Genomic DNA, 11,689 nt, shown 5'->3' with positions numbered 1-11,689 from the left:
TGTTTATAATGTACCGTATTTATATTATTTTTTGTGTGTGTGTATACATATATACACGCACATATATATAGTGGGTTATGTATATAATTGAGTTTGGTACATGGATGTCTGAAATAACATATGTATACACTTAATTTGTAGTATTGTGGAGTGAGCTATGTTTTGTCATCCATCTCAGATTCAGTGCGGCACAGCTCAGTAGAGCATTTTGTGTTGGTTCTCCATTCTCCTTGGTTGTATTTACCGTTCATACAAGCGTTAGAACTTAGAATGACGCGTATTGAATTGAATATGTTACATGTGTCTTTAACAATTGTCTCAATGTGTTGAAGACTCTCATCTACTGTTTCACAGTGACATAAACACATAGGTACATTCGATTACAAATGAAAATGGGTATATGACGTGGATCCCATAAATGAAATTGAACTGTTGATGTCAGTTGGCCCTCATGTTTGTTTTCTTTTGGGGGACATGGGTCAATATTGGTGCCTACTATTTCGTGGGAGGGAGGGCATATATACCTGGTAGCTCAGCCAAGGACGAAAAAGAACCAACCTATTAGATTAGCTTCCCTCTTCTACAGTTTAAATACTTAATTTATAGAATGTTGAATTGAACATGATATCATCAGAGTTTGTATAAGTATAATTTTGCTAAACAAAAGAGATAGAAGGATCCAAAGATAGGACCCCGGGGACCACAATTATGCCAGCCATGCCTTTTATTATTCCCTATTAGATATTGAAGGCATTGAATTAAATGCATTTTCAAACCATGGCACGAGGGAAACCTACCTTTTGGAGACGTTGATTTATGCTTACATTCCATGTCTCAATGTGTCATCTGCTAAAGTTGAGCTTTTTAACCGTTGATTAAGTAAGAAAAATCCCCCTTTACGTAAAAGGAAAAGAAAGAAATTTCCGTAACAGAAGTGAAGAGATTCTGGTCCCTCTTTACTAGTCAAATGCTAAAAGACAAATTTGAACAAAAGGGAATAACGTTTAAGAGAAGGACTTTTCAGACAATTGAAAAACCAAAAGAGTAAAATAAAAATCAAACGTTTAAAAGAAGTAATGGGAAGGACCAATCTTTTTCTATTTAAATCCGACGACCAAAATCACCTAACCTAAGAAGTGAACGCTGCGTGGCAAGAATCGGATCACCTACGTATTTTTCTACTTTGCCTTTCACGGTGTCATTGTGGTCGCATCGCAGTGGCTGCGTTAACTGTTAGAATATTCTCGTAATTTTTTTAATAATTTTTAGTTACTTAAAAAAATAATGTTTTCTACAATTTTTAAGGCATAAAGTAAAACAAAAAATGTCATAATATTTGTAATAATACTCTATTTTTATAACTGTGACATTTGGTCCACTAAAAGCTTTTTCTAAAAAATATCTTTCCTAATCCTTAAGAAAATAAAACAATTAAGGCTGGTTAATTACACAAGATATCAAATGCAATTTATAAATACTTTGACGTGACTATTTATCTCTTTTGTTGGCACTGTAGATGATAAAGTAATGAGCTGCTAATTACGACGAATTCCAACGAAAAGTGTCGCGAACGAAACGGATAGATAGAATAAAAGCCAGGAAGCGGTACAACAGACAAACAAACACAGTCCTTAACTCTTTTCTTTTGCTCTTCTTTCTTCAATTTTCTTTTCCCTATATTACCTATCTCCTCTTTCTTGCATATTAATTGGGATGGTGCTGGTGATGGCGACGGGGGTGGTGGTGGCTTGGTTGGTAGGGAAGAATAAATGCCGGGTAAGAGAAACAGGCCCTACACAACAACACAAGACATAGAGTACTGAGATTATTAGTAGTAGTAATAACTCATTACTACTCATGAATCTATAGTAGTCACAGACACAGATTGGGTTCTCATAGTTAAAGGGTATCATTGGTTCAGAAAGTCTATAGAGAGAGAAAGTCTCTACTACTCACTCTCTCATGCACGTGGTTCAGCCTTCAGTTGGTGGCAATCTCTGAATTTATATATCACAGCCTATTAAAACAAGTTTATTTAATTCCCTCGCACTGTGTCACCTGCTCCTTTCCAGCAAAGGTACAGCCACCATTTCCACCTTCTTCATTTCATCACATTTACTCTCTGTTCTCTTCTCTTCCCCCATTCCACCCTGCCCTCCATTCCTTCTCTCTCTTCCTCTCCAAAATCTCCCATTTTTATGCCACCCCACTAAACCCAAACCATTAAAATACACAAAACACAAGATGGGCACTAATGAATCTTTGTTCTTGATTCCTACATAGAGAACCCAGATGGAAATAGAAGAGAGAGATTAAACGGCTACTAGTAGTACTTTTGTTTATTTTATTTGTTTGGGTTTTGTTTCTCTCTCCTTCGATTCCAATCTTCTTAATGAGAATGCTCCCAGTCGGTGATGATCGTGATGTTTTGTTTCTAATCGGACCAACGTTTACGAGACCTGAAACGTTGTAGCTGAGGAAACAACACCTCAGAATCACATCCAGTTCGGTTTTGACAGCGATGATGTCAAAGGGGTGATCACATTGTTTCGAGCATGAGAAGACACCGTGAAATTCATCTCTCTCATGCTCTGTTGTGCACCGTTTTCTGTTTGCTTGTGGCAGCTTCTGCAGCGACTGAGAAGGAAATTTTGCTCGAATTCAAGGGTAACATCACGGAAGATCCACGCGCCAGTTTGAGTTCGTGGGTTTCAAGTGGAAACCTGTGTCATGATTACAAGGGTGTTTCTTGTAATTCCGAAGGGTTTGTGGAGAGAATTGTGCTTTGGAACACTAGCTTGGGAGGGGTGTTGTCCTCATCACTTTCGGGGCTGAAGAGGTTGAGGATATTGACGTTGTTCGGGAACCGTTTCTCAGGTAGTATTCCAGAAGCCTATGGTGATCTTCACTCGTTGTGGAAGATCAATTTGAGTTCCAATGCTTTATCTGGTTCGATCCCTGACTTCATTGGTGATTTGCCTAGCATTCGGTTTCTAGATTTGTCCAAGAATGACTTCACTGGGGAGATACCTTCGGCTTTGTTTAGGTACTGCTACAAAACCAAGTTCGTTTCTCTTTCTCATAACAACCTTGCTGGTTCAATTCCTGCCTCCTTGGTGAATTGCTCCAACCTTGAAGGGTTTGATTTTTCCTTAAACAACCTTAGTGGGGCTGTCCCTTCGCGGCTTTGTGACATTCCAAGGCTGTCATATGTGTCGCTGAGAAGCAATGCCTTGTCAGGGAGCGTGCAGGAGCTCATTTCCACATGCCAAAGTTTGGTACATTTGGATTTTGGTAGTAATAGGTTCACTGATTTTGCTCCATTCCGCGTCCTTCAAATGCAAAATCTTACCTATCTCAATCTATCGTATAATGGGTTTGGAGGACACATTCCTGAGATCAGTGCCTGTAGTGGGAGATTGGAAATCTTTGATGCTTCGGGGAATTCTTTAGATGGGGAGATTCCCTCCAGCATAACTAAATGCAAGAGCTTGAAGCTCTTGGCATTGGAGATGAATAGGTTGGAGGGGATTATCCCAGTGGATATTCAGGAATTGCGGGGACTAATAGTTATCAAATTGGGTAATAATTCCATTGGTGGAATGATTCCCAGGGGCTTTGGCAACGTTGAGCTGCTTGAATTGCTGGATTTGCACAATCTAAACCTCGTTGGCCAAATTCCTGATGATATAAGCAATTGCAAGTTTCTTCTTGGGCTGTGAGTTCTGTAACTTTCTTAAATTTCTCTGCATTATCTTAAACCCTCTGAATAAAATCTGAGTTCATTCTTTTATGTTGCTGCAGGGATGTTTCTGGTAATAAATTAGAAGGTGAGATTCCTCAGACCCTTTACAACTTGACAAACCTGGAATCTCTTAACCTACACCATAACCAGCTTAATGGAAGCATTCCCCCAAGCCTAGGAAACCTATCAAGGATCCAGTATCTAGATCTGTCACATAATTCACTTTCTGGCCCAATCCTTCCTTCCCTTGGAAATTTAAATAACTTGACACATTTTGATCTCTCATTCAATAATCTCTCTGGTCGCATTCCTGATGTTGCAACCATACAGCATTTTGGTGCATCTTCATTTTCCAATAATCCTTTTCTCTGTGGTCCTCCTTTGGACACCCCTTGCAACGGAGCTAGATCGTCTTCAGCTCCTGGGAAAGCTAAAGTTCTAAGCACCTCAGTAATTGTTGCAATTGTTGCTGCAGCTGTAATTCTCACTGGGGTTTGTTTGGTGACCATCATGAATATGAGGGCACGTGGTAGAAGAAGAAAAGATGATGATCAGATTATGATTGTTGAGAGCACACCTCTTGGATCAACAGAATCAAATGTTATAATTGGAAAGCTGGTTCTCTTCAGCAAAAGCTTACCATCAAAATATGAAGATTGGGAGGCAGGTACCAAAGCATTGCTTGACAAAGAGTCTTTGATAGGTGGTGGATCAATTGGTACAGTCTACCGAACTGATTTTGAAGGCGGCATCTCAATTGCAGTGAAGAAGCTTGAGACTCTGGGAAGGATCAGAAACCAAGAGGAATTTGAGCACGAAATTGGTCGACTAGGCAACCTTCAACACCCTCATTTAGTTGCTTTTCAAGGTTACTATTGGTCATCTTCAATGCAGTTGATTCTATCAGAGTTTGTCCCAAATGGAAATCTGTATGATAATCTACATGGGTTTGGCTTTCCTGGAACCAGTACTAGTAGAGGCAATAGGGAATTATATTGGTCTAGAAGGTTCCAAATAGCAGTGGGAACCGCGAGAGCCCTTGCTTATCTCCACCATGACTGTAGACCTCCAATTCTTCATCTCAACATTAAATCCTCTAACATTCTCCTAGATGACAATTATGAAGCCAAGTTGTCTGATTATGGTTTAGGAAAGTTACTTCCCATTTTGGATAATTATGGTCTGACCAAATTCCACAATGCTGTGGGATATGTTGCACCAGAGTTAGCTCAAGGCCTGAGGCAGAGTGAGAAGTGCGATGTTTACAGTTTTGGAGTCATTCTTTTGGAGCTGGTTACAGGAAGGAGGCCTGTGGAAAGTCCAACCACAAATGAGGTGGTGGTTCTGTGTGAATATGTAACAGGTTTGTTGGAGACTGGCTCAGCTTCAGATTGCTTTGACAGAAATTTACTTGGCTTTGCTGAGAACGAATTGATTCAGGTTATGAGATTGGGGCTAATTTGTACTTCGGAGGATCCTTTAAGGAGACCAAGCATGGCTGAGGTTGTCCAGGTCCTTGAGTCCATTAGAAATGGATTGGAGTCCCATTAGACAGTAAGAGCTTTTCCATGCAGTACAGTTCAGAATTGAAGTGATTGCTTATTTTGTTAAATTCTTAATGGAATGGACGTATGAGATTTTGACATTCAAGCATACATGGAAGGAGATTTGGATCGTGATCGACTGTGTATACAAGAGGGCATGGGGGAAGGATGTTACTTAGGCATTCAAAATGTAAAAAAGATGAAGGATAAAAATTCTTTTGTATTCATTTTTACATTGCCATTATTTTTTTTCCATAAAATTTGTAACATTTGCAAATAAAGGCATTTGTTTATTCCATTACTACGCGTGTTTACAAGGGAAATACAAAAGATTCCTATGATTCATTTCCAACTTTTTTTCTCTTTTGGCTTTCCAGAAATGTCACGAGGTACAATACAAACGATGATACGAGAAAACGTTGAGAAAGCATGATACCATACGACGGCTCTGTTTCTAATCTTTATCTTTTTCTTCTTTCTTTGCCTTTTCCCCCCAAAAAGCAAATGAATGCCTGTTATTACCCATATTCTACCCCACAAAACTGGCTTTTCTTCTTACAAAGTGTTGTCTAGGGAAGTTGCTATCAACATTAAATTTGATCAATCCTCGTGAAGGAGGAGCACCCTGATAAAGGGTCTTCAGGAATTCCTTAGAAAGAGCATGTCATCCAAAAGCTCATTAAACTTCAACAGCTGAGCAATCAAGAACACTTATCAAATTCTGCCCTCGGGTTTGTCAATTATCACACCAAATGTTATATATAATACAATAGGACCTTCCTGCTGAAATATACAAAGCTTGAAGGATATGTGATTCTCTAATCTCTAATATAAGTTTATGAAATAAAAGCAAATGCTAAAAATGAAGGTGAAGAATAAAAAATAAAAACTGCCATCATGCCTATAACCAAATTAGGTTCTTGCAGTGAGTTTTTTCTTTTTATCTTTCCTTTCTTTTCATACACTTTTGTCATTGTAAGCGACTTAACTTGATAGCATCAGTGGTGCCACCTTGTCCATGTCATTTTGAAGCAACTCCATTGCATAACACCCATGTCCATGTCATCCAACTACCCCTTGGTGATTATTTATTCCTCCTAGGATGATGCTGCCTTCTCCAAAAGAATAAAAAATCAATAAACCAACTAAATTTGCAGAACTAATTGACCCCACATCAACTATGTCCATTTGTGGCCTCAACAATTCTCCGAAGCCGCTCCATTACTACAGAAACAGCCTTTTCAGTGGATGTAGCAAAACAAAAACGAAACCATCCAGGTTCAATGCAGTGACATGATGATCCCGGGGTAACATTGATCTTAGCAACATTCAACAATCTATCCCAGAGCTCAAGCTCCCCCTTTTCACTGTAAGAGCGAATCAACCTGCTCATGTCAGCCCAGCAGCAAAAACCACCACTGCTCCTAGTGCACTCAATCCCCAACTGCTTCAGCCCTGCAACAAATGTATTATACATTTTCCGCAGCCTCAATCTGTTAACCTCAATAAAATTTTGCACAAAACTTGTATCTGAGAGCATGGAGATGAGCAATCTTTGGGTTGGGGCAGAAACAGTGGAGAACCTTGCCAATTTGCTAGAAGCAGCCACGACATTGTCATTATAAGAGTAGATAACACCCACCTTTAAACCTGGAACCGAGAGCTCATTTGACAAACCAAACACTACATGAACTCTGTCCCGGTCATGATCTTCTGCCTCCATGATTTCTGCCATGCTCACAAACTCTTCGTTTCCATAAGAAGAGCTGGCAAACATTTCATTAGAGATTATGTGAATGTTCTTCTCTCTAGCAAAGTCCAAAAGATCCAACAGTGTTTCCCTATCCAATAGTTTGCCAGCAGGATTTGAGGGGTTGTTTATTATAATTCCGCGAACTTTTTGACCACGCATCTTTGCTTGATTGAAGATTCTCTCGATTGAAGTTATACTTAAATTGAAGTCATCAGTGCTGCGGCAGGGAACAGGTACTATCTCCACGCCAGTGCGCCATTTTACAACCCCGTCAAAGCTGCACAAAGTATTCAAAACTGTCAAAGCAGGAAAAGTTTTAAAGAAACAGTCTGTAACCTTAATTGTGATTACAGCATCAAGTGTTTAGAATCTTTTAATTATAAATTTGTAATTATAGTCACATCAGTTGTGACAAAATGTGATTACAACCCCAATTTAAAATCTGCAAAAGTTTTGAACTGCAACTGCAATTTTGATCGCAACTTGAAGATTTTTGGAGTGTTTTGTGGTCACAATTGTAGTCGCATGGGTGCAATTTAAAGACTGCAACGAAACTGCAGTTTAAAAACTTGTGTGCAACATAAAATGGATAGTTGGGAGATGGGAAAGTGATTTTTACCCAGGGCTAAGAGGCGTGGGAACAAGGAATGCGTTTCCATGATCTGCTAGACAGAAGCTTAGAATCTCGATGGCAGAAGTGGCACCTGCAGTTAGTACCATTCTCGAGGTGTTGAAGAAAATCAGGTTTTCCAAAACTTGAGACATGAAACCAGCCACAGCCTGCAGGATTAGAGAATTCATCAAGCAAGAATCACTTTATTATATGAAAAAACAGAGCACAGAGAAGGGAAATGATAGGAATTACCACTTTGAGCTCCATCAATCCATGGAGAGGTTGGTAAGGAACAATCCTAGAAATGCCGAGTGGTGTCCCGAACACAGCACTGCTTCCGTTGTGGTGAATCCAATCTTGAATCAAGTCGAGAGACAGCTACAGCCAACAATGAACCAAGTCAATTTAACGTATGGTTGTGAAGAGAAGAGTGAAGAGAGAAGAAACTCAACTCACGGTGCTTTGATGCAAAGAAAGCTGAATAACACCATCAGGATTATGAGTCTCGTGATAGGGATCATCTGCAAGCTTGTGCAAGCCTAGGAAGTAAGGGGAGTTAGCAGCGGTTATGGAATTGGCACGAGGAGACACGTAAGCGGAGGCAGTGGTAGTGGAGTGCCTGTGATTGGAAGAGAGAGAGCGGTGGAAGGTGGTGGAGTCATCGTCCTTGTGGTTGTTTTGGGAAGGTGGAGGGTGGTGAGGTGTCTTGGTTTTGAAGTAGAGCTGAAGAAAGTAGAATAGAGCACAAGGAATGACAGAACCCCAGAAAAGACCCCCTGTGCCTTGGACAACTCCTTGTAGAGGCACTATCACTCTCATCTCATCGCTCTCTTACTCTTCCTCCAATGTATCTTGGATACAAGGTTTTATCATTAATAATGCTCTCATCTCATTCCAATATCATTATTTTGAAACCAAAAACCTGATAGCTTTTATGATTTTCGTAAAGACAAATTTGTGTTATTTATCAATTTCTTAGATCAAAAAAGGAAATTCTCTTCACCTATGCCTTTAATTTTGCATTTAATATATGTAAAGTCGTGTAAGTTATGTACAAAGAACTCGTGTCCTAAAATATAATGTCGTGCATGTCAAATGCTTATTTACATATATAAAGAACAGTTTCTTATTTAATGTATAGCGTAAAAGCATTAAGCCAAGCTAACTTCAACGAAATTCAACACAAGCTGTGTCCCTAAGCTCAAGTCACTGTTCAATATAATATAAAAATGATGTTTTATTTTTTCCACGATAATTTTACAATAAATATAAATAATCAGTGAAGAGTTAATACAAGTGATATAATAAAAAAAATTATAAAATTTTGAAAAAGTAATATAATATTACTCATACTTTAAGCTAAATTAATAAAATAAAATTATACATGTGGCTTCCCATCGTTGCTGCCATATGCACAGTTCATGCAGGGGCCAAATGGTTTGTGCACCGTTCAATTGAACGTTGATAGATGCGACAATGTATGTCAAAGAGTTTATCATGAGAACAATGAGCGAAATGAACGGTAAAAATGAAGCACAAATGGAAACAAAAAACCAGAAATGAGAGTAGATAGGCCACAAGCTGAAATTTGGACCCAGACTAAGGTTGTTCTCGAGCACAATCAATGCGATTATTCTATGTATGGGAGAGAGAGACAAAACACGATTGAGTGGAGGAAAGAACTCTTCAAATCATCAAATTCAGAATCTCATGTACTCGATCATTTCAATTTGAGTGATGATACTTTTATATGATTTTTAACAACAATTTTCATACGACAAGACTAAAAATATGTGAAGTACTAAAAAAGAGATAAAAAAATTATTATATGTATGATTACTCTTTCATACTAGCAAATTATTATATGCTATTATGAAGCGATTTTTCCATACATTAGAAAGCTTAAAAATAAACTTTCATATTAAGACTTAAGAGTCCGAGACTGAGTCATTCAATCATGCATAAGATCTTTTATTTATATTTTTCATATATAAAAACAGGGACGTGGACGTTTGAGGTTGAGGCTTGGATGAGAATCCGGTTGCGTGTAAAATTAATGCTAACAAACAAACCATGTAACATTGCCAATTTCATGACTGAAATCTTAAATTTTCTTATGCCACACAAATAAATTTTTAATAGAAAATTGTTAAATTAATTTTAAAGAATTTAAAATGTCGGCTATATCAGTTTTGAATTATTAAATATATGTCTTTGGGAATTTGAATATGATATTAAATTAAATCTCCCAATCAAATTAAAAGAGATCCAAGTTTTTTAGAGTGAGTAAAATAATTAATTCTTTTACAAGAAAATAACTAATCTTAATTATGCTAATGAAGTTAACTACCAATATTAAAAGTGCACATACATAATAGATAGTAAATGTCTTCATAAATATAATTATATATGTGTATATAAGTTTGATTTAAATTAGGTTTAGTTCATTTATAAGAAAAAAAACTATATATTGATTTTGGTTTGGGTTAATAGATTATGTATTGATAGTGTGCAGTATTTTATAATACCATCCAATTATAAATACTTGTTAATTTTTATAATAATTATCTTAAATGTTATATTAATAGTATTTTATTAATCTTAAATTTTAAATTTAACTCATCATATAAACTTGAGAGGCATGAAAATAGTGTCTTGATTCAGAAAACATATCTGCATAGTTTTCATGTCAATAGTTATTTTTTGCAGGATCGGAGAAAGATGAAAGGAAGAGCGATTGATTGCTGAGAGTGAAATGAACTGATTTGGCTGGAGGCTACGACGGGATTAGACTCTCTGTATTATTACATTTCTAGCGGGTGGAGAGTAGCCTTGCAAAAAATCAGTCCTAACAAAACACACATAATACAACTTATGGCCGAGAGTGTCATCAAAGAAAGGATAAAATAACATCCTTATTTTTAAGATACATAATTTCATTATCTAACAATAATGATATTTTTGTCTCTTATGTATTTTTAATTTTACTTACTTAAATTAAAATAAACACTTGAAATCCACAAAATATTATACTAGTACTTAATTAATAAACTGCTTCAAAACTTAATAAATACAATAAAATGCCTAATTGATATCCGCTTGATAGTTGATTACTTTTTTGTCATGATGATGATATTGATATAAATTAATTTTTATTGAAAACTTCAAGCGTCCATAAGATGATATTTTTTATATCAATCTAATTCATTAACACTTTAATTTTTTTTTTCTTCTGGTGAAAAGGATAAACAGAAAGCAAGGACAAGATGTATTCTTGAAAGAATGCTGAATGTAAGAACAAGTTAATGGTGGATAAGGATGAGTTTTTTCCCCTATATGGAAAAATATCTCAATTCGTTTTACTCTTTAGCCATTAGATGATAAAAATATTTATTGATTTTGTCCTTCACTTCCCGATCATTTTCGTCTTAGCTCCAATCCTGAACATGTTTTTTAGTTTTTCTGATTATTTGCACGCGTATATCAATGGAAAGAAATGTTATTTGTATAATAATATTTTTTGTGTTCATCTTTTTTCTACACATTATTTATTTTGTCACAGTAATAGAGAGATAGACATAAAAAATAATAATTATATAATTTTTTATATGTATATCATGTTTTATTAATGAATACTTATTTACTTAGTGCTCTGTATAATTTTTTCGAAGAGAGTTTGAAAGTAAACCAGAAAAAGTAATTTCGTTTTGAAAATATAACCTATCGTTACCTTAAAATATCAGTTACGCGGCCCATCCCAGCGAAGCCCAGCCCAAGAGGGAGGAAAGAGAGCCGTTACGTTAGGGGGAGTTTTGCAAATATAATGGATTGCGAAAGGTAAACGAGGAGGCGCCGAAATCGCAGAGTCTGAGTCTAAGCAGTGACCACACATAACATAATATAACGCAGTCCAAAGCACCACTTCCCTTCAAATTGTATCCAATCCAAAGAGCCCAAGGGTGAATCCGTCCAAACACACTGTCCCATACAATTCAAATTTTAGATCGTTGGTCGTTACTCACTTACTCCTCGCG

At 36.9% G+C, this 11,689-nt stretch overlaps 2 protein-coding genes across 2 annotated transcripts; one reads left to right on the top strand and one right to left on the bottom strand.

Annotated features, from left to right (window-relative positions):
* The first annotated feature begins 1,622 nt into the window (after nt 1–1,622).
* LOC114377637 (probable LRR receptor-like serine/threonine-protein kinase At1g12460) lies at nt 1,623–5,590 on the top strand. The gene is made up of 2 exons (XM_028336245.1): nt 1,623–3,718; nt 3,805–5,590. The coding sequence occupies exons 1-2, from the start codon at nt 2,556–2,558 to the stop codon at nt 5,294–5,296; spliced, it is 2,655 nt and encodes an 884-aa protein (XP_028192046.1). The 5' UTR covers nt 1,623–2,555; the 3' UTR covers nt 5,297–5,590.
* Nucleotides 5,591–5,983: 393 nt separating this feature from the next.
* On the bottom strand, nt 5,984–8,627 carry LOC114377638 (probable aminotransferase ACS10). Its single transcript, XM_028336246.1, has 4 exons — nt 8,112–8,627; nt 7,908–8,033; nt 7,662–7,822; nt 5,984–7,319 (listed from the first exon to the last, which is right to left on the bottom strand). Exons 1-4 carry the CDS (start codon nt 8,472–8,474, stop codon nt 6,464–6,466), a joined length of 1,506 nt encoding a protein of 501 aa, XP_028192047.1. The 5' UTR covers nt 8,475–8,627; the 3' UTR covers nt 5,984–6,463.
* Nucleotides 8,628–11,689: the final 3,062 nt, after the last annotated feature.

The sequence above is a fragment of the Glycine soja genome, chromosome 11 (assembly GCF_004193775.1).
Source record: "Glycine soja cultivar W05 chromosome 11, ASM419377v2, whole genome shotgun sequence".
NCBI lineage: Eukaryota > Viridiplantae > Streptophyta > Magnoliopsida > Fabales > Fabaceae > Glycine > Glycine soja.
This window is presented reverse-complemented; position numbering and strand designations above follow the sequence as displayed.

Excerpts from the sequence above, each read along its gene's own strand:
- LOC114377637 (XM_028336245.1), top strand. The coding sequence starts at position 2,556 with ATGAGAAGACACCGTGAAATTCATCTCTCTCATGCTCTGTTGTGCACC. Across the intron at positions 3,719-3,804 it reads TGCAAGTTTCTTCTTGGGCT|GGATGTTTCTGGTAATAAAT; the intron begins GTGAGTTCTGTA and ends ATGTTGCTGCAG.
- LOC114377638 (XM_028336246.1), bottom strand. The coding sequence starts at position 8,474 with ATGAGAGTGATAGTGCCTCTACAAGGAGTTGTCCAAGGCACAGGGGGT. Across the intron at positions 8,034-8,111 it reads TTTCTTTGCATCAAAGCACC|CTGTCTCTCGACTTGATTCA; the intron begins GTGAGTTGAGTT and ends TGTTGGCTGTAG. Across the intron at positions 7,320-7,661 it reads CCCACGCCTCTTAGCCCTGG|CTTTGACGGGGTTGTAAAAT; the intron begins GTAAAAATCACT and ends TACTTTGTGCAG.